Genomic DNA, 23,014 nt, shown 5'->3' with positions numbered 1-23,014 from the left:
AATCAGAGATGTTCTAAAATTATTGGATTTTATGACAATTCAGCCAATACAAACCAAAAATTACAATATATCATTAATGTTATTCCTGAATCACAAGTGATTGCCCACCATGGTGCTTCTTTGTTTCTCTAGTGATGTCACAGTATGGCGTTTTTGTGATTGCTAGTTGCACATTCTTAAGTCAATTGCAATATTACTGGAGCCAACTAGAACTGATGCCTTGACAGATTTAAAGCAATTGTATATGATTACAAAACAAAGTCTGCTATATTCCCAGAAACAGCGCCACTCTGGTCTTGATGGGTATTGCATCTAGAGAATGGGGCCAAGTTGCAATACCAGACACAGCCAATGGACAAGAGCGCCGCTATTTCTTGGGGGAAAGCATACCAGTGTTTCTAATGTCATTCAACTCCACAAAGGCGGAGATGTCTTTTACGATAAACACCGAATATTTATTACATTTTTTTGACTGTCCATTTGGCCTACAGATCAGTCACTGCCACAGAATATAGATAAAAATGACAAATTTGTGAAAACAATCACGAAACAATCAATGAATAAAATATGAGCTTTTTTTTTATGATCCACCCCTTCCCCCTATTAACCACATTGCTAAAAATACCTTCAGGATACGTGATGCATATGGCTTGAAGAAGATTGAGTTATCTCGGCTCGGAATTAATCTTCCGCAAATAGGGCCTATGAATGTAATGCAGCTGCTAAGACTCCCTGGCATTTTACCTCATTATGGCTTCTCTAAAGCTGGTAAGAAAACGGCAAGGAGATGCCCTAATTAATACCACCCTGTTCATTGCATTTTACAATCACTGGAATTATCAGAATGACAGTCCCAAAAGCGAAGAGTAATACACTATTATTTTATCATTCAACGTCATTCAAAACCTTTCTGTTCACAGACTAAATCACAAGGTAATGTGTTCGCCATTGAAAAGCCTCTGGGTTAATCGGAGGCAAGTTTAGGTTGTGCAGATAAGAAATAAATTAGAGGGAATTCACTAATATCAGATAAAGCCTGTCCAGGGTAATTGGTATTGTCCTCGAAAATTCAACTTGGACCGAACCAAATTTTACAACAAGCTTATAGTCGTTTTCAATTTTTCATGGGTCTATAGCTTTATGTATAGGTCTAATAAAAAAGTTGTACAATGTTGCTTCCAGTTTTTTACAAATCTAAAAATGTAATTATAAAGTTTGTGCTAAGGAGCAACAGTAAGATGTTGAATTGGAGGGATGAACACCTTGGCTTTAGTACAGTGATCCCCAACCACCGGGCTGCGGGCCAATACCGGGCCATGGATCATTTGGCACCGGGCCGCGGTATCTGATATCCGCCCCAGTATGTGATTGGCTGAAGCGGCGGTCACATGGGATGAAGCCTCATCCCAGGAGGCCGGCCCTCTGACGTCATCCAGGCTTGCTGCTGAGTAAGTATAAGAATTTTTTATTTTTTATGAGTTGCGTTTTTTGCAGCGGAATCACAAAAACAACTGCTATTTATTATGGATTTTACCTCCCCATTGAATTCAATGGCGAAAACCCACAACAAATAAGCAGATTTTACGCAAATACAATTGACATACTGCGGAATAAATCTCTGCACAGCATTCAATTTCTGTGCGTTTTCTCTGCTCACTATTTATGCAGAGTGTGGATGAGATTTGTTCTCTCTCATCCACTTAGCTGCTACTGTATTATCTGCAATATTTACGCAACGTGTGAACTGACCCTAAACCCTAAAACCCCCGCCGGTCCGTGGAAAAAATAGTCTTGCGTTAAAGCGGTCCGCGGTTAAAACAAGGTTGGGGACCGCTACCTTAGTAGATGCAGGTGATCCACCCATAGATTGGCACTGTTCCAGCTTGCCATGCCTCTTTTTTAAGGGGTTGTTTAGTTTAGAAAACTCATTTTCATACTCCCTGTTATGGAATTCTGAGGTAATAAACGGGGGTCTTATGTTCAGGGTCCTCAGCTTTTTGCCAGCAGTTACATAGAGCGTCTCTCGCTCTGGAGGACTTGTCCTGTCCTGCATTACATATTGATTTGAATGGGTACTGTGTCATGCTTAGTTTCTCCTGTGGTGGCACTGCAGGGAAATGTAAAACTTACTGCCAGGTTTCCCCAAAGATTACAGCCGATCACTAGGGGTTCCAGCAGGGAGATCTTTTTTGCGTAGACAGTAGCTACACGCTTCTTTTCCTCCCCATTTTAGGAAGTGCTTTAAACACAACTGCTCATGGGTCCAAGGAAACTGCCCAAATGGTTTATTTGCCCCTGGTAAAATGTCTTCTCTCACTTACTAATGAAACTTAACATTGACATATGAGACCTATCTCTTTAACATTACAAATGTCTTCTCCATTGTGATGCACACACATTCCAGGTCTACGTCTATAATGTTTACATGAAAGTGTCCTCTGGATGTCCTTTCATTAAATGGGTTAGTCACGTCTTACAAGGCTTCGAGCCGTCCATCATCTTCTATCATAGACTGAAAGATTTCAGGATCACAATGTACTGCAATACCTATTCTTCTTAGTCTTTTATGTTCGGGTGATCTTATTATCATGGAAATGTCTGTGCTTTGGATAGATGTTTTTTTTCCATAGAGTACACAATAAATATACACATTCTCATAAATATTTTATTGACTTGAAGGCTCAACTTAGTTTAGTCGAATTCTGGAAGACACAGAATGTGGCTGATATAGAACAAAACTCTCGAGACTCTCTTAATAAGAATTAGATAGCATGAGAACATAAATATCTCAGTACTCTATATGCTGCCAACCATTGAAATACAGAAAGGACCATTTTTGGCTGAACCAATGCATTCATAAATGAGGGAACATAAAAGTCCCTTTATGTTGGGCTTAAAAGGAACCTACCATAAATCGAATTCAGATTATTTATTTAGACACTGGGGAATGGGACTAATGCATTTACTTAGTCCGTTTTTAATGCGTTAATGGGGATTAGTCAAAAAGATCCCGAAACAGTTCCATGGGTGGTTTATAGTAATGCAGCTTAGCACTATTCATTTGAATGGGACTGAGTTGCAATACTGGACACAGTCCATGTACAAGAGTGCAGCTATTTCGGGAAAATTTAGGACTTTTCTTACTAGTTTTATTCAACCGTTTCAACTTTTTTTAAATCATATTTAGCTGGAGCTGTCATATTGGCTTTATGGATGCAGTAATAAGTGGATTTAATAAGACTAACACAGTCTTATAGTCTTACATAGTTCTCCTAAGACCTCAGGTGAAGTTTTATCCTCCGCCACACAGTAGAAAAAACCTGAGTATGTGTATACATTTTTTGCTTTGCTATTGTTAATGGTGTTATCCTGCCTATCTAGTCTCCTGCAGTACAATAGATGCAGACCCATGATGACTGTTTAAACTATCTGCAGGGTCAAGGAGCCATGGGGAGAGGACTATGCAAGTAAATGTACCAAGAATGACTGGTTGGAAGGAGGTAAGAGGTGTGCAATACATGACTTAATATAGTAATGCCTTCAGTGAGTATTGCAATGGACATAGACTAGGACAATGTCCCTGCCACAGTAGCTTATACCTCCATAACTCCTCTGTGAAATGTGCAAAAATGTACCAGGTCCATTCCATGAAGTCCTTAAGAACTTAACTTATGGACCACATTGAAACGAACAGTGCATTACAAAGTTTACGTGCACTCTATATTCCGAAGATATCTACCTATATTCTTCACCCCCAAGAATCCATTGGCAATTCGGCCAATTACCAATATCATTATATTATTGCATATAAGATTTCTCATATATATCTTTGTATCCAACCTAGGCCACAATGAACTGAACCAAAAAGTTCAGAAGCTACAATCACAAATTGCTCTTCTGTCAGAGACCATCAGGCTCCAGAAACGTGGCCTTTCCAATATTTTAAAATCAAAGTAAGGCTAAAATATAGTGATTAAATAAGGAATTGATTTGATGTATTTTTCAGTACACTATGTATATAGTTGATATGGTCAAATAAATATTCGGTATCACTTATAGTCTTATCATTTACACGGAATATTCCAGATGGCTTATAAAACCATCTATAAACTGAAACAAGTCTGCTGGTTCCAGCAGTGAGCTGGTTAATAGCTTTAGGATATATTATGTAAATTTCTGCAGTAACATGGTAGGGGATACCACATGGAATGGATTAGACATGCTCCAGTTGGAATAGTAAACTCCAGGGCACTTATGTTATCTTCCTTTTCCAATTCTTTGCTAGGAAATGTCACCTGAAACAGATTATTCAGAAGTATGAGGTACTGGACCTTGAAAAACCATACATAAGAAAATCCCAAAAGCCATATCTACCTCAGCCTCTCACCCTTTGTATGGAGAGTCCGGTTAGTATATGGCAACTGTGTGCAAAAACAAATGATGGATTTCCAATAAGAAGAGATATTGTGTTGGAGAGTAGGGTTGCTTCAGGAGATAGGGCTGACTTCGAAGAGAAAAGTGTTCTTGTAGGATCTACAAGGATCCACCTAGACATATCTTCTTGAGTAGCTCCAAAGACCTCAATGAGAATAAAAACGGAAGAGTAGGAGTGTTGTATAGGGTTATATTTCAAGCTTTGGGCCAACCATCTCAACGCAACTATTTCCACATATCCTTGTCCTTCAGCTATTATTATGATGGCATCTCCAAATTTCCCTCTGTTGAGATATTATACTAGAAAGTACAGTAGCCACAAAAGATTGGCAAGATTCTAAGTACAGATATAGCAGTGATGAATATGTTGAATACCTGAAGTCACACAAGTAACCACATTGTAATATCAAAATGAGTTGTGTCAATTGAAAAATGTACCCACATCTGTTCTTTAAAGCAGTCCATGCTATGGGGTTTATGGAAAGGAAGAGCCTCTGCTAGGCCTCATCCGTCTTTTCCATTGGGGGCTTGAACCTGAAAATATATTATTCCCAGAGGCACTGCTATGGACTGGATTAAGGGTCACACTACTATTTTTTCTTAAAAGACATGTGAAGGGTGGATTGGAAATAAACTCTAAGTCCTCTTGCTTTTGTTTGGAAGGGTTTCGGTAGAGTGAACTAGCTTTGCAGTGGGGCCTTCTCTTCTCTATGTATGCCCCTTTAAAGGGATCTCCGCATTGCATAATCCCTTGTTAGAATGGTCCCTTGGCAATAAACTGACCAAAAAGTGTCCACCTACTGGGACCCCCGAAGATCTGCTGTAATCTGTGGAGAAACCTGGCAGTAAGTGTTCATTTTCCCTGCAGCACCACCACTGGGAAAATGAAGCATTACACATTGTCCATTCTTATCAATGTGTTGTTTTTGTAATGCAGGACAGGACAGGACTAGTCCTCCAAAGAGAGAGAGAGACACTCTTTGTAACTGCTCTTCACTCTGGCCAAGAGATGAGGAATCTGAACAAAGGAGCCCCCTCTACTAACCCAGAATTTCCTAACAGAGTGTATGGAAATTGGTTTTCTAAACTGACAATCCCTTTAAGCATTCTCTTTCTATTACTTTCAATGACAAAACAACATGGATGATGGAAAGCCCCGGACACTCTAAATCTTTATAATCGGTTTTGACTTAGATCTAAACATTTACAGGCGTCAAGCAAGGTGTTGAGATTGATATACCATGAAACGGTTTGGACGACCATATTATCTTTCATGTTGGTACTAAAGATGCTAATAGTCCAATAGGAATCATTTATATGGCCACCTACATGTTCTCCCTTAATAAGAGTTAATACATCTAAGTAAAGAACGCCTTTGTTGATAGTAAACAGAAAGAAGATAAAAGCCTTACAAGATTACAGCTGGAATAACATACAATTAAGTATATTTTTTACTTTGTTTTTATCTTGAGCCTTTAATGTAAAAAGCTTATAGCCGAGATGAAAGGATCCGGCTAATCACAGAAGAAAACTGTCCCAGTAACCCGAATACTGAGAAACAGCTGTGATCATTACGGAAAACAATGACTACTACAGGCATAAGACTGTATCTGCGGTAATTATCCAACTAGAGAATGCAGCGGAAAAAGAAAAGATCGATGGTACCGAAAGGTGAGGAATAAATTCTCCACCTCAGGCCAGAGGTCATCAACAAGAGCATGACCCAACAAAACGCTGCATTTCTAAGAGGCGAGGGATGATCGTTTTGGAGATCAGTCAACAAAATGAAGATACTAACCTGGCTCAGTCTTAAGCTATTTTGCTGTGGCCAATTTTAATATATTTTTTTTTAAATCTTTTTGTTTATTGTTTCTTCTTTTTTTTTTTTTTTGCCCCTTTTATGTCTTTTTGAGGTCTTCAGAGCAATCCAGGAGCTAGTTTGGTTTTTCTAGTGGCCAAGCAATAGGACCTTTAAAGGCTATGTCTATGTTTGCAACCATTTTCTTTTTTGCTCCACTGCACCTAAAATAAAATAAAAACGTTATAAATAGTGTTAAATTAAAAATATCCTACTGATTTATGTATACAGCTACTATTGAGACTTATGTGTTTCCATGGTTACAGACTACAAACAAACTCTGTGTCGTTTGATTCTGCAGTCATACTCCCTTCCCATCTTTTCCGTACGTCTTGCTAGCCTATATTTAACAGATAAAGTAGTAGTAGTAGTAGTAGAAAGATGGAAGGGAATATGACTATAATGGGTTTGTTTGTAGTCTATAGCCATAGAGAGCAATATTTAAAGGTTATAAGCAAAAGGTAATATGTAAAAAATGAAGCAACATTGCAAATAGTCTTGATTTTAGATACTGTACCATTTTGTGTATACAGCACCTATGCAGAACTATGTGTCAAAATAGCTACAGACTACAAACAAACCTTGTGTGTAGTCTGATCCCGAAGTCATACTCCCTTCCTTTCAAATAAAGGTTAGCAGGAAGCAGAGTTGGGGTTCCTTGGGCCCACCAGAGGTTAAGGTTTCGAGGGCCCACTCTCCATATATATAGAACATGTCTACTTTCTATTTTCATCACAGGCCTTGTTGTTATCATTGTAGACACAGGACATATCATCAATAAGGTCTAATAGGTAATTTGTTAATCAAATCATAAGAAATAGACCGTAGTGGCAAGTGATTGGCTCCAACGTTACCTCCAAATGGGGTTGTCTTCTGCTGGACCTTTAAAGTCCATTATTGCGTTAGAGCCTGGGCCTAACGGAGGATCCTGTGGTTCTCTGGTGGGCCAGTCCGACCCTGGCAAGAAGTAGGGGGACATATGGAAGAGCTTATGATTGCAGGATCAGACTACGTTTGTAGTCTGTAGCCATGGAGACATATATACGCCTGCATAGGAGCTGTAGACACAAAAAAGAAGGATATTTCGAAAATTGACACATTTTTTATATTGGATGCATGGGAGCAATAAAACATGGAAGCAATAAAACATACCCATTTTTCATTTATCAATTTAAATTTAACCCCAAAAGTGGCAAGTGGTCAGTAGCCAGGTAGCCGGTTTATAGGCTCCCTGGTCTCTTGGGATTTGTCCAGCCTGCAATAAAATAATAGTTAAAATTTCAGCAGAAAATGTTCGCAGTTCACACGCTTTACATGGTAACACTGTACAATGGACATTATATTGGCATCTTGAAGAGGGAATGTAAATGGCTGTCACTTATGCCACTTTATTTCAGAGTAAGCAGCAGCGGCTTGGATGTTAGGCAGCCTCATTTGCAATATTCCAATATGACCAGAAACCTGAAAGTCACATAAAACCTGACATATACAAGGTTTCAATCCCTTTAGCTGACATTTGCAGCAAAGCAGACAGTAAATACTCGGTATTATACTTATCATACAATGTGGAAAGAAAATCATGGGCTTCACTGTTTGCATACATTCACTGCTGCAGGAATGCACAAGATATTTTCAGCACGGGGTTGTGTGAGATAAAAAAAAGTCAGATTTTTTTTTTCCAGAAACAGCGCCACTCTTGTCTGTTGGTTGTGCCTGGTATTGCAGCTCACTCCCATTCACTTCAATGGGGCCTGGATTCATTTTCAGGCAAAACTAAAGGACAAGAGTGCCACTTTTTCTTGGGGGGGAAAAAATCTGCCCTTTTTTTTGCCATCTCAAACAACCCCTCTAAATCCACTTCACATCCTTCTTCTAATAAATAGGGTAAGGACTATTAGTTTAAAAATATGTTATGCAAGGCATGAATACTACGTCAATAGCAGGAGATTTTACCAGTAGGGTCACAGATTGTAACATCTGGGCCCCATAAATTCAAAAGGATAGGATCCCTTGGGCTCATTCACATGTGTCCCATCATGTACTCCATTATGTTCATGTGGTGGGCACCAGAAATCGGCAAGAGGCTTTTGTAATATGTTGGGCCCTATCAATGGATGGAAAGGGGATAATATGACTTTTATGTACGTCTAAGAATATATTTAGTGGTACCCTATAAAATCTTACTTATTCTTGTAATATACTTTGACTGGTGGGCGACACATGACAAGGTGTGGTCCCTTTTTAGACTGAGCACCCCAGGTGGTCCGCCGGAAGGAATAAAGGTTTAAAAATACAAAAAGTGGCATACGTAGGTACTGCATATTCGGTGCATACATCTGAAGATGTTTCTGATATGCGGAAAATGTAAAAAGAAAAAACACAGTTCGAAGAAAGCCTCATAAACATGTCACTTGTTACAGCCCGAGGTGGAATTGTGGATTCTCTAGTATCACCTAAAATATACGCGGACTAGAATGAGGAGCGGAGTCTAACAAGAAGTTTCCCGTGACCTTGTTGTAAGGAATAGTCGTAGTCCTCTTGGGTGGTAGCTGGCAATGGCTGCTTGAGGTAATGGCAGAGACGTAAGACAAGTTGGGTTATTCCCATATAAACAGAATAAATCGGGAGGCGTCAGAGTGGTCATATTATGGTCTTGGTCCGCGTCAAGATCATTCTGGAAGCCCTGCATACAGGGGCGAAGCTATAGGGGGTATAGGTAGCAATCGCACCAGGGCCTTAGTACCTGAGGGGGCCTAAAGGCGCCTCTGCCACTAACAAAACACCTATATTATAAATGGCACATGGTAGGTGGTGGTGTTGGGAGCCTGGTACAGATTTTACATTGGTGCCCAAGATTTACCAGTAACGCTGGCGATAGGAAACCTATACCATAAAGAGGCATTACATAGTGAACCATGTGTGATGATGTCATGGGGTACGGTTACAAACACAACAGGATGGAGGCAGATGGAGGTCCAGGATGTGGTAGAGACAGAGGCCAGGGAAGTGTCGGGCAGGGGGGAGGTGAGGAGAGTCATTGGCGGAACCGTTGCTCATATGACCATCAATTCTTATCATGGTAAAAACCCTTTAAGTCGGCGATCCTCTCTAATGCAATAAATATCTTTACAGTCCTAGAAATCGGCACTACTGACAAATATACATTAGCGATATTTCTCTCAGCGAAAATGTAAGGAATAATAGCAGGAAGCTCTAGTACATAGGGTCTCATATCCTCACAATGCAACTTTCTCGGTTTTCCTTTATTATCTTCCCTGCCTCCGTATCAGCACATTCTGTAACATATCGCAGAGAAGCGGCGCCCAAAGGGAAACTGAACTAAATGGTCTGAGTCTGTCAGTCAAGAGGACTCTGTTACCATGGAAACCGTGTCTATTGTAAGTGGAGCACGCTGTATTCTATATCCGTGTCTCCGTTACTTACAGTTTAAAAGGTTTGTAAGTACGTCTCACAAAAGCAGCAAAGCAGAGTCTGAATGCGGTGAGATCAAACGCATTAATAGTGCTAAATTACCGGCGTCGATGTATTCACTCGGTGGAATTATTTTAATGAGTTTTTTTGCGGCAGACGGGAATAATCTGCACAAGGTCAAAAGGTTGATTTGAATTGACAGCGTCCGCTCCGCGCATCTTTTTGAAGTTGGAATCATTAGAAGATTATCCGGACCATAATAAATTCCATTTCTTACATACATATTTTATTTATTTAATTTTATTTCAATTCTTAAACCGCATTTCTGTTATTTTATCCTGACGTCTGAGTTATATGCGCTGGCAGGAGGAATTGTTGGAGATCATTACTTGTCACTTCTCATTTCATATCAAATATCATTAACACATTATTTAGCACAGGGAGAATAGTAATGCCACTCTCTTGCTGCTGTTTTGTACGTCTTTCGGGCAAAGCTTCGATGTCACATGATTGTACGGGTAAGAAAGTGACATAAAATGTATTTTTAAGTGGCGGTAAATATGATTAGAAAAAAATAATTTTCCACTCTTTTGTGTATACAGCTCCAATGCAGAGCAATGTGTCTCCATGGTTACAGATTATAGATGAACCCGGTGTAGTTTGATGCTGCAGTCATATCCTCTTCTATCTATCCCGCACTTCTTGCTTACCTACCGAACAAAGGGTTTGTTTTAAGTATGTAACTATGGAGACACATAGCTCTGCATAGGAGCTGTATACACAAAACAGTATGAGATTTTTAATCAAGACTATTTGCAAAGTTGCTTCATCTTTTATTTTAGATAGATTGGAGCAATTGGTTGCAAAGGTAGAATTACCCTTTAAATAAAGAAGGGGGTCAATTTGCTGCGGTGGTATTTTACATGCAGAAGGTACCACAATGACATCTCTATAATGTAATACGCTTTTTGAGATATTTGATGCAGGACTCGCATTGAGGGATAACAACTTCATTAATTTTATATTATACTTTACTCCAGGCGGAGTAAGTCCTTTGTGGGAAGAGATCACACCATCACTGCTAATTCTTTTCTCCTTCCAAGATGAGGTATTGTTTTTGGCTTTACGTAGAACCCCCGGTGGACATGGCAACGTATAACCGCACCGCCATAGTGTCATGGGGCACAAATGAGGGAACAAAGTGAGCCCCCTCCCTCTGTAGCCATTTTGACCATGGCATCTAAGGAAATAGTTCCCATTCCAGGGGGATGTCGGCTGTATATTACAACCGACACCCACTGTGGATGGCATGGGCAATGCTCCTGTGCCCGGGTCATCCACTGGGCGTTCCATTATGTCTTATCGTGGTAAACTTGCCCCAAACGGTTTAAGAGCCCAGCCATATGCGGTGTCAAATGAATCATAGCCACCCACCAAACCATAGGATGGCAGGACCCTGTGGGGGGGGGCAGCTGGTATAGGCTTAACCACAAGGCTAGCAGGCATAGCAGCTGCCATGGGGCCCAGTAGTTTAGGGAGCCCATCTCCAGAAAACCTCAGATGTGAGAGACAGGAGAAGAGGATGGTGTAGAAACAGTGGATTCAGAGTACCTAAAGACCAAGGGAGAGAGGAAAAGTATACAAACGCCTTTCCCTTTCTTGTGTTCATTGCTGTGTGGACCCTCTTTTGAGTTTTGCTATGAGGAGTTACTTTCTACATACATGGGTGGGTGGAAAAAAATGACCCTTCAGTCCACCCTGCCGTTTCAGAATCACGCCCTTCCCATGGCTGACACTTCCTCTGTCCTCCAGTGCTTACTGCTGTTATAGTTCATTTCTGGCTGCGGCCTGTTGCTCCAGGGGACCTTGACAGTTAAAATGTAGAATGTAAGATAAAAATTTACTTTCTATCTTACCAAATGTATTTTCTTTTTTTTTCCTCTTTCACATAAAGTACAGAACGTACCACAGTGACATCACTATAATGTAAAACACTTTTTGAGATATTTTCTGCCACTAAATAATAGGTTGTATCCATTTCGATTAAAATAAAAAAGGGTCCCCAGCGGTGCGGAATCTCTTCCTAGCTCTATTAAATAAGTGTTTCTGTTCCTCTCTTTCTCCTACCAGCCAGAAAATGATTTCCGACACTGCGATATTCTGAAAGCCATAGAACAAATTGTGCCAAGAGCCTTTGAGAAGAAACAAGTGAGCAAGATCCAGTTTGAGAACATGAACGTCATTTGTGGAACAGCAGGGCGCGAAAACAGGTCACCACAGAAATTACACTAAATAAGTGTATACAAGGTAGAAAAAGCAAAAAGAAGCAATTTAGTGAGGGGAGAAATGCATTAAAGCTATTACCAGGAGAGACTCAAACGCTTCCTTCTATGCGGCTGGTAATTAAAATGTTGTGGCTTGAGACCAAACAATAATTTGATATTACCTCATCTCGCTGCTGCGTTATGGAATGAGAGGGTTTAAAGACTTTAGTAGGATTTTTAGTGGGAATTTTATTTCGCCCAGTACAGAAAACTGCAGAAAAGGGAAAGAAATAACGAAATTGTGATATCTGGAGACGTTCCCCTCAGAACAAGGCTGACCCTTCACACTGTTATTGCCGATCTTTATATAGAATAGACAGCGTTTTTGATAGACCGCTTTGTCTGTGTGACAATATAATTGTCTTTTACCCGGCGGTTGTTATACTTCAGCTTGGCGGTCACTTGACACAGACCTTTAGAGTACTTAGAATGAATCTTTGCTCAGTTTCAGACATGTTGGGTACTGGTATCTCTGCTGTTAGAACTTGTAGCTATCCTATAGTAGTGGTAATTTTTGGTGAGTTGGGCCTTAGTCTATCAAAAGACTGTAATTAAAGGGATTGTTTGGTGAAAATAAAAACTTTTTTTTTTAATGAAATTAAGAAACTTTGTACTACACTTTCTTTTCCAAACCTTCATTGATCGCAGGTTTTTAGTCCCCGTCACGTGGACCCGGAAGTTTAGAGATGCCGTTCTTGTGGTGACACGCCGACGCAGGCTCCGGGTGAAAGGAGCATCCTCCTCTCCCTGTGTCTCGATGACGGCTGGTTGCCTGTGCTCAATTCATCAGCTAAGTCAGCCTCCTACTTAGTCTATGAAACAGTCGTGATGGAGGAGCGGGCTGGCTTATCTGATGAATTGAGCCAGGCAGCCAGCCCCTTCATCTGTATCATCGACACACAGAGAGGAGCCTGTTTCGACACGACCTGGACTGGAAACCTGCAATCTGTGCAAGTTTGGAAAAAACCGTAACGTACAATATAATACGAAGTTTCTTCATTTGAGAAAAGAAAAATAATAAATCTTTTTTTTCGTCGGACAACCCCTTTAACCCTATTATTCCGCTTTTTACTACTCAAAGGTGTCCTGGAAGCTGAGATATGGGGTGTTGTAGACACTGTAGAGCTGATATAGCTGCCCCTATGTCTGCCTGTGATATGGAGTGAATACTATGCTCAATAGTAATTTTGGTTGAAGAAAAGTCTAACTCTTTGACTCTGCAGAACTATTTCGTGCTTAGTCAGAGGAAGAAAATCCCATCCACCACAGTGTTATTTCCATGTGAGGACCCCATCAAATAGCTACCTATATCTCAGCTTCCTGGACACCTGTCAGTATAATATGGGGGTTATCTACAGTCACACATGAGATATTAGTCTTTGAGTGGTCTTATACTTTTATTTCAATAAGATCTAGATATTCAGGATGAATATTTGTTCAATGGAAAGCCTATGATCTATAAGGTTCATATTTATAAAGGACAATATTCTTCACAGAACACTCAAAATGTGCAAATGCTGTTATATACTCCATTAGACCCTTAGGCTGCAGTTTTGTAGCCATCCAGGCTGGAATATGAGCCACAAGTACCCAGATATTAGTTCCTTCCCATTACCTAGGATTTGGCGGCCATGTTATATGGTGGCCATGTTATATAAGGGAACGCTAGCCATAAACTGAGGTTTTGATTGTTCTTGACTCCTACCACTGCCACCATTCTCCACCCATCATTTATCTGGACCTTTTCTGCATAGCCACATAGGCAGCATTTATGAACATTTTGTGAGGTTATGTTCTCGTCTATTCCAACGTCATCTGTACCTGTTTGTAATGGGACACAGCGGGATAGCTAAAGGCTTATGCACCCTGGCACAAAATTTCAGCTTGGGCCCCCTCCCACCTACGACGAAACAAAAATCTCTCTGTATATAACTGTGACATGGGCATATTAGACATAAATAATGCAGCCATATACTGTACATAATAAATAATGGTGCTTTATGATGTGGACATATAATCATCATACCAACTGCACCGGGACATTAACATCTTGGGAGTGGTACTGTAGTTGCCGGGCCTGAAGAGACCTGTGACCTATGAGACAGAGGGTGGCAAGGCAGGGAGCTTATGCCTCCCTGCTCCGCCATAGGTCTCAACTATAGCGGCATCCTGAGAACAATGATACAGTTGAAAGCGGTGCTCGGGATGTAACGCCACTGGTAGATGTTGTGCGTGGCCTTAAGTGCCCCTCTGGCTTTGGGACCTTGTCACAATTGCGACCGCTGCTACCCCTGTAGCTACGCCACTAATTGGACAGTTCAGTAATATGGCCATTTGGTGTACCCATACAGCATCGTAATACATCATCAGATGGAACTTAACCATAGTATTTATTGACCAAGGGACAATTTCTCCATCTTTCCTTCTCAGGTGGTGGATTACTGCTTCAGATTTCCAGATCCGCAACTTATTACTGCATTCCGGATTTCAGATTAATGGTGAGCATTTTCCTCTACACCGCCATGATGATATTGTTGTCGAGGATTACAAGGTGCACTTGAGAAAAACTCTCTCCAAGAAGAAGATTCTAGACACACTCAGTGTTTTAAGCAGCATCCTTTAACCTGCTATGGGGACCTCATGTGCCAGGAGGAATAATATGAGATTTATTAAAACATTGATGTGACGAGGGATAGCAAAAACAATAAAACAGATGACAAACAGAAAGTATCCGACTGGGGAATATCCATTCTTAGCATTACAATAATTTTTCTGTAGCAAGACTTTTTTATCACAAGCTTCCAATTTCTAATACAATTTGCAATCAAGCAGTAAATCTGCTAAGCTTTAGGCCTTATGCACACGAACATATTTTTTTCCTCCCGAAAATACTGGGGTAAATACGGGTCCTTGGTCACACGTATTCGACCCGTATTGCACCAGTATTTACGGACCCATGCCCGTAAATACGGGTGCGGTGTCACCCGTATTCCACCCATATTTAAGGGCACGTTTTCGCTGAAAAATTGCACTGCACTAATCGGCAGCCCCTTCTCTCTATCAGTGCAGGATAGAGAGAAGGGGCAGCCCTTTCCGCAGTAAAAGTAAAAGAAATTCATTCTTACCCGGCCGTTGTCTTGGTGACGCGTCCCTCTTTCGACATCCAGCCCGACCTCCCTGGATGACGCGGCAATCCATGTGACCGCTGCAGCCTGTGATTGGCCGCAGCGGTCACATGTGCTGAATCGTCATCCCGGGAGGCCGGACTGGAGGAAGAAGCAGGAAGTTCTGGGTAAGTATGAACTTCTATTTTTTTTACACGTTGATCTATATTGTGATCGGAAGTCACTGTCCAGGGTGCTGAAAGAGTTACTGCCGATCGTTTAACTTTTTCAGCACCCTGGACAGTGACTATCCCCTGACGTTGCCTAGCAACGCTCCCATAATTACGGGTGCACACACGTAGCCACCCGTAATTACGGGAGCCCCATAGACTTCTATGGGCCTGCCTGTGCTGTAATTACGGCCTGAAATAGGACATGTTCTATATTTTTCAACGGCACGGGCACCATCCCGTAAGCATACGGGGAGGTACCCGTGGCCAATAGAAGTATATGGGCCCGTAATTACGGCTCGTGATTACGGGCGTTTGTACGTTCGTGTTCATGGGGCCTGAGACAGTAGATCCTCCTGTTCCCCCTTCCGCACGCTGTACAAATCGTAACATAGTGGCCTCTCTGCCTCCTTTAGGGTCTGTATTCATTGTTACCTTTCAGTGATCTATGGCAGCTACTAATGCATTGGGACCAAGGAGATCTGCCAGCTCTAACTAAACAATGGGGCACAGGAGGTTATAAGATTATGGTGGTTTTACTGCTGTAAATAAGATCTCTCTGCTTGAAACCTAATTGAAAGGGGGGCCCGGCAACTGCCGCAACTTGCCTTTGGTAGAAAGAAAAACAGGCCCCTGCAATGGGGCTTGTTTTTTTCACCAAAAGAATGTCGTGAGCTGCGGGCCCCCCTTTCAATTAGGTTTGGCCGGGCCTCTCACATCAGTACCCATAATACCCCCCCTGATGGCGGCCCTGGGTAGCATGGGGGTCGTCATGGGGGCCGTCAAACACTGCCGCCCGTGCGACCGATCGCGCGCACCCGCAAACTCCCGCGCATGCGCACCCGCGACCGCCTGGAACCGCACACCGAATTTTGAGGCAGATTTTGACCTGCCCACACTATCTTGCCGCGTTTTTTGCCCGCGGTGATTGAGGACAGCAGACAAAAAACGCAGGGAAAAATACAAAACTTTTGTGTTAGGGCCTGTTCACATCACCGTTCGCTTCCGCTCCGGGGTTCCGTCTGAGGTTTCCGTCGGGTGAACCCCGCAACGGAAAGTGACAGCACAGCTTCCGTTTCCGTCAGCATTAGCGCAGTCGACTACGCTATTGATTCCGTCCGAAAACCTGCCGGAATGGTGACGAACGGAAACCATTAGCGATGTTTCCGTCACCATTGAGATCAATGGTGACTGAAACGGAAGCTGTGCTGTCACTTTCACTTTCCGTTGCGGGGTTCACCCGACAGAAACCTCAGACAGAACCCCGGAGCGGAAGCGAACGGTGATGTGAACAGGCCCTAACACAAAAGTTTTGTATTTTTTTAAGCTGGTTCACAAAAAAAAATAATTCCAAATTTACTGGACCAATTTCCTATTTAGAGACCGGCAGCAGCTCCAGGAGCGACATCATAAGGGACACACTAGGTGGATATGCTGAATAAAACTACACAGCTTATCCGCCCCGGTAGCCGCAGGGAATTCTGCCAGCAAAACCGCACCAAATAGTGGTGCAGGTTTCGTGAGGCATGTCCGCTGCGGGAATCCTGCAGGGAAAAAAAAGTTTAGACTTGCCCCGGCCGTAGTCCTGGTGACGCATCTCTCTCTTCTGAACGTAGCCCCGCCTCCTGGGATGACGCTGTAGACCATGTGACCACTGCAGCAGTCACATGGGATGAAACGTCATGACAGGAGGCCGAGCTGCGCTAAGAATAGAGGATCGCGTCACCAGGACTACGGCCGGGGCAAGTCTAAACTTTTTTATAAATGTAAAAAAGTACCTTTTTTTTTTTTCATGTGTGATTTTTGCGGCAGAACCGCAGCATTTCCGCAACAGACGAGCGGCGATTCCACAGAATACATTGACACGCTGCGGGTCCATTATTTTTGCAGCGTGTGGATGAGATTTGTTCAAATCTCATCCACTCTGCTGCGACTGTAATACGCTGCGGATTTTCCACAATAAAATGTGTTGCATAAAATCCGCAGTGTTCATGCCTAGTGTGTTCCTACCCTAAGGCCGGATTTACACGAGCGTGTGCTTTTTGCGTGCGCAAAAACGTAGCGTTTTGCGCATGCAAAAGGTCCATAACCGCTCCGTGTGTCAGCAGCGTATGATGCGTGGCTGAGTGATTTTCGCGCAGCCGCTATCATTATGACACTCTGTTTGTATGTTTGTAGCACGTGGTGCTTTTCTGTTTTGATTCATAGTTTATACGGCTGCGGAAGTGCTGGGCGTGACTTTCACGCACCCATTGACTTCAATGGGTGCGTGATGCGCGAACAATGCACAAATATCGGACATGTCGTGAGTTTTACGCAGCGGACACACGGACACACGCTGCGTGAAAATCACGGACAGTCTGCACGGCCCCATAGAGTAACATAGGTCCGTGCGAGGCGTGTGAAAATTACGCGCGTTGCACGGATGTATTACACGTTCGTCTGAATAAGCCCTAACAATAAGGCCCAGTTCACAGAGTTTTTGGGCCTTGATATTGACTCGGACACTGCGTCAGAATCAGCACCAAAAAACTTCCAAAACCGCCTACCATTGATTTAATCTGAAATCAATGGGAGCCAGTCGCGGAAAAAAGAAAAAGCAGCACGTCCTTTCTTGCCGCGGTTCCGCCTCTGACCTCCCATCGAAATCAATGGGAGGCAGAAAATGCATTTTTCCCTGCGTTTTTTGTCTGCTGTCCTCAATCGCCGCGGACAAAAAACGCAGCAAAAAACGCGGCAAGATAGTGTGGGCAGGTCAAAATCTGCCTCAAAATTCTTTAAGGAATTTTGAGGCAGATTTTTTCGGCCTGCAAAATACTCTGTGTGAACAGGGCCATACGTAAACAGCACTTTGAGACATTTTACTCACTGTGTCAGAAGAGCTGCGCCCACTCCAGTCCTCTTCCGGCGATGTCTTCGGTCCAGATGTCGTCCTTCACCTCCAGGCTCCAGAAAATGGCGGGGATCGAAGAACTCCTGCTGCCGCGCAAGAACTGGACTCCTCCCCCTCTCCTTACGCAGCTACGCTCTGGAGAAGGAGGAGGCGGAGTCGGACGAGGAGGCGCTGGACGAGGAGGCCGAGGAGGAGGACGAGGAGGCGGAGTCGGAGGCGGGCCAGCAGGTAATTAGTCTGTGTGCCGTTGTCCCTGTGTGGCTGTTCTTCCCAGTTGATTGGTCGCTGTACTTTTGGTGCGTGCGCACCGCATCCTTCTCGGCGGCGGGCAAGAGCGGGTTGCTTTCCGGCGTGCCCGGTCGGTCGCGCGTGAGCACGCGTTTGCGGTAACGAGCGCGCCGGTGCGCGCTTGCGGTCGTTCGCGCGCGGTGTTTCGCGGCGGTGTTAGATGAGAGGGGGGCCCGCAGCTCACGGCGCTGTTTGACGAGAGGGGGGCCCGCAGCTCACGACATTGCTTTGGTGAAAAAAACAGGCCCCATTGCAGGGACCTGTTTTTTTCTACCAAAGGCAAGTCGCGGCAGTTGCCGGGCCCCCCTTTCAATTAAGTTTGGCCGGGCCCCCTACAGTAGTACCCCTAATACCCCCCTGATGGCGGCCCTGATCAGCTTAATCAACAGTTGACCCTTCTAGTAAAAAGAGATTGTACAAAGCAGATATCTCCTTTAAAGCCGATCTGTCATCAGACTTTACTGACCTTTGTAAGGTCAGCATAGTACGGGGACAGGTCAGCTCTTCTTTAAGCTAAAACAGCACAAAATATATTGTTCCATTTGGTAAACAGGAGAGATTAAAGAATACATCGGACTCATAGTGGCACCATTTGGCACCTAGGGACAAAATCTCTATTATATGGTATGTGATGGGACATTCTTGCCGCCAGAGGCACAGGGAGCTGCAGTATGAGCCCACAGACTTCTATATATTAGAATACCATTGCGCACCCTGAAAATAGTGATGTGAAGTTTACACCATCCTCTCATACCTCACATTGGAAACAGTCCTGTTTAGTTCCTGGTAGGTCCTATTTAAATGAGCATTGGTACTGTAGCTGTATCACTAGATACAGTTGTTACCAGTTGAATGAGTAAAATAACACAGATACTGTGAAAGTTACAGAAGAGATATTTTGACAGGTATTTTAATGTGAATTGCTATGATAATGACATGCTGCTGAAATTACCTGAAATAATAATCCCTATCTCAAAACCGACGCTGAGATTCCATTTCCTTCTCATGCATCTGATACCAATTTGCATTATACACTGGACTAGAAATAGAGACCAGCCAGCAGTTGATTTAAAGGAATTTTCCAGTTTTATGTATATGAATCTTAATCACTGTACAATGAAAAGTTATTCAACTTTCTAATATACTTTGTGTTCCAACTTCTCACCATTTCTCTTCTTGCTGTCAGTGAATCGGAACATTTCATTTTTAGTTTCAGAGGCTGAATCCCATACAGATTTATTTCTGCTTACAGAGATGACATACAATTGTACCCCGTGTAGACAATCCTCTGTGAGCTAAATTCATCATCCGCACAAATCTCTCTCCTGTTCTGATAGTTTGCTACAATGTATCAGTGCAGGTTATAAGTAGCTCACATAGGATTACCTAGAATAGATACAATTGAAGCAAACCCTCACCTATGATCAGTATTAGGGTATGTTCACACGGCCTATTTACGGACGTAATTCGGGCGTTTTAACCCCCGAATTACGTCCGAAATTATGGATTGAAAGTGTTAACAAACATCTGCTCATTGAAAGCAATGGGCTGACGTTTGTCTGTTCACACGAGGCGTATATTTACGCGTCGCTGTCAAAAGACGGCGCGTAAATAGACGCCCGCGCCAAAGAAGTGTCATGTCACTTCTTCAGACGTAAATGGAGCCATTTTCCATGGACTCCATGGAAAACCAGCTCCAATTACGTCCGTAATGGACGCGGCGTTCAAGCGCCTGCACATGCCGTTACTTCTGAAATGACGGGGCTGTATTCTCCTGGAAACAACCCCGTAATTTCGGCCGTTACGGACGCTGCCGTGTGAACATACCCTTAGGACAGTACAAGTTTTAAGCCTCTGGATATAAAGAAGAATGCTACCATTCACTGAAAGCAAGCAAACGTCTTAAAAATGGTTAGGAATTTAAACACAAAGGGTAGATGTATTAAAATTATTGATGTCACTGCTTTAATTTTTCCAAAGGGCCTCTGAAAATGAGAAATTGGATCTGATTGGTTGCTATGGGCCACCCAAACCGCCCTAATGATGATCCACCACTGCATGTCCCCCTCAGTATATTATAAAACTGACTTCAATTTCTGGGTTAACAGATGTTGAGGGAGCAGGGTTTTTACAAGGGAGAAGAGATTGGAGCTTATCATTCCTGGTACCCTACTGCAGACAGTGCAGTGGGGAGGCCTCCTGCTGCAGCCAGTTGCCTTACAGTCAGAGACAGATCTGATCTAAGGTTTCTGAGAAGGGGGACTGGATGTTCTCCTGGGACACATATATGAGAATTCATCACATAATTCTCAAATTTTTGATTGCAGTATGAGTGCATAGGATAAGAGAAGGGAGGACTTAGGTCCCATGCACACGACCGTAAAAACACACGTAATTACGGCCCGTAATTACGGGCCCATAGACTTCTATTGGCCACGGATACCTTACTGTATGCGTACGGGAAGGTGCCCGGGCCATTGAAAATATAGAACATGTCCTATTTCAGGCCGTAATTCCGGCACGGGCAGGCCCATAGAAGTCTATGGGGCTCCCGTAATTACGGGTGGCTACGTGTGTGCAGCCGTAATTACGGGAGCGTTGCTAGGCGACGTCAAGGGATTTAAATGTTTGAATAAAGAGAAGCAGAGAAAATGGCGTCTGAGTGATCATGAGACCCTTTTAAGGGGTTTGGACATGATTGTGACATCATTTCCAGCCCCCTTTTTTTACGGGTCCGTAAATACGGGTGGAATACGGATGACAATGGACCCGTATTTACTGGCACGGTCCGTGAATACGGGTTAAAAACGTGTGACAAAGGACCCGTATTTACGGCCACTATTTACGGGAGGGAAAAAATACGGTCGTTATTTTTTTTGTGTATTTGTTTATCTTTTACATTTATCATTTTGATGTAATCTTATTATAAAAGATGAAGAAATCGATTCTACAAAAATCTCCCAAAAGTTTTACATTCCGTGAAATCTGAAACTTTTGGAGTGTGCGGCGCACAAACCATGGCAAAATGGCGGCCACCATTATGCTGGCTTGGCGTCAAAGAGGTTGCTCACTTTAAGCTTTATTTTCACTAATGTGTGGGTAACAACATTATGTGCCATTAACTAATACACATTTATTAGAAGATCAACACCGATTGTGAAGCGCCACCCCTTAGTTTGTACAGTCTTCTCCACAAACTGTATGGCGGCACATGGCCACTGATGGAGGGCTTGTAACCAGGCACGTCCATCAGCGACCACCATTGAATAAAACTCATGCACTCAGTCTCCCTTGTTATTTGGGAAATTCACTCATCTCTACTTCAATATTATCCCTTCTCCGACATTATTGAAATGTTTTGATGGAATGAATAGCGCGGTCGACTACGGTATTGATTCCGTAAAAACGACTAACCGTTTGTTTCAGTCAGGGTTCCGTTCTCGGCTCTCCTGACGGAAAGCTCGGACGGAACCCGTGAACGGAGCCCTGACGCAGATGTGAACAAAGCCTAACAATGCAGATTAATGTAATTCAGAGTCTACGGAAAGTTGAGAGGCGGTGGTTGCTGTAAATGACCATCATCATACAGCCTTTATTTACACCACATTAAAAAAAAACACAAAACATTTAAATGTGTTTTTAACATTCATGTTTTAGATTTGCCTAAAGGCAGATAAAAGAAAAATAAATCTCGTGCCCTTTAAAAAAAAAAAAAAAGGAAAAGACAAAGAAATAAACATTTTTTTTGTGTATGCAAGATACCAAAAATAGCAATATATTTGTTTTATTTATGGTCTATAAACAGGGACTCAGGCGGCTAACGCTATAATTGTCCTGGCACGACCTTCTCTTACATGATTGCCCATTCATTTGAATGGGCACTGTATAATTCTACATTTCAGATTCCTCAAAATATCTGCGGGGGAGGGGGGAGCAGGGTGTTTAGCAGCTGGACCAGTGATCAGCATATTGTAAAGCAGCTATGATTTAGGAGGGGTCGTGCAGATAAGATCCCTTTATGATTAGAGGAACATCCCAAAAAAACTGATAAAACTGAACTGATAAACTGTGTTATACCTAGTGCAGGCCCTAAGGGGGCGGAGCATGACACAGGTATTCATAGAACAACAAAGAAAAGATCCCAGGCCCTGCACTAAGCATAACACAATGTTCCTTTTACGCCTATGGATACCTTTGACAAGGAAAAAAATATTTATTTTCATATTAGTGCATATCTAAAAAAAAAGTTGCTCTACGTTTCAGGTTGTAATCTTCATTAGTTCAGTCAAATTCAGACACCCATAAACTTTTATCATGTGGATGCGTCCCTCCCAGTAATACAATATGGACTTGTGTTTTGTCAATCCAGAATGTTGCTGTCTTTATTAGCTCTCATGAATTAGCATAGTGTCATTCCTTTACTGCCCCCCCCCCCCTCTGCAGACACTGAT

General features: G+C 42.7%; 1 protein-coding gene across 1 annotated transcript; it reads left to right on the top strand.

Moving 5' to 3' along the window:
- Positions 1-2,465: 2,465 nt before the first annotated feature.
- C10H19orf81 (chromosome 10 C19orf81 homolog) lies at positions 2,466-14,775 on the top strand. The gene is made up of 6 exons (XM_075838978.1): positions 2,466-2,535; positions 3,436-3,500; positions 3,845-3,953; positions 4,286-4,406; positions 11,855-11,994; positions 14,479-14,775. Coding segments are annotated over exons 1-6 (630 nt in total). The 5' UTR covers positions 2,466-2,533; the 3' UTR covers positions 14,672-14,775.
- Positions 14,776-23,014: the final 8,239 nt, after the last annotated feature.

The sequence above is a fragment of the Rhinoderma darwinii genome, chromosome 10, assembly GCF_050947455.1.
Source record: "Rhinoderma darwinii isolate aRhiDar2 chromosome 10, aRhiDar2.hap1, whole genome shotgun sequence".
Classification (NCBI taxonomy): Eukaryota; Metazoa; Chordata; class Amphibia; order Anura; family Rhinodermatidae; genus Rhinoderma; species Rhinoderma darwinii.
Note: the sequence above shows the minus strand (reverse complement) of the source record. Positions and strands in the feature narration are given on the sequence as shown.

What these genes read in the sequence shown, in the direction of transcription:
- C10H19orf81 (XM_075838978.1), top strand. An exon ending in CCCTTTGTATGGAGAGTCCG is followed by an intron (nt 4,407 to 11,854) that starts GTTAGTATATGG and finishes TTCTCCTACCAG; the next exon opens with CCAGAAAATGATTTCCGACA. An exon ending in ACAGCAGGGCGCGAAAACAG is followed by an intron (nt 11,995 to 14,478) that starts GTCACCACAGAA and finishes TTTCCTTCTCAG; the next exon opens with GTGGTGGATTACTGCTTCAG.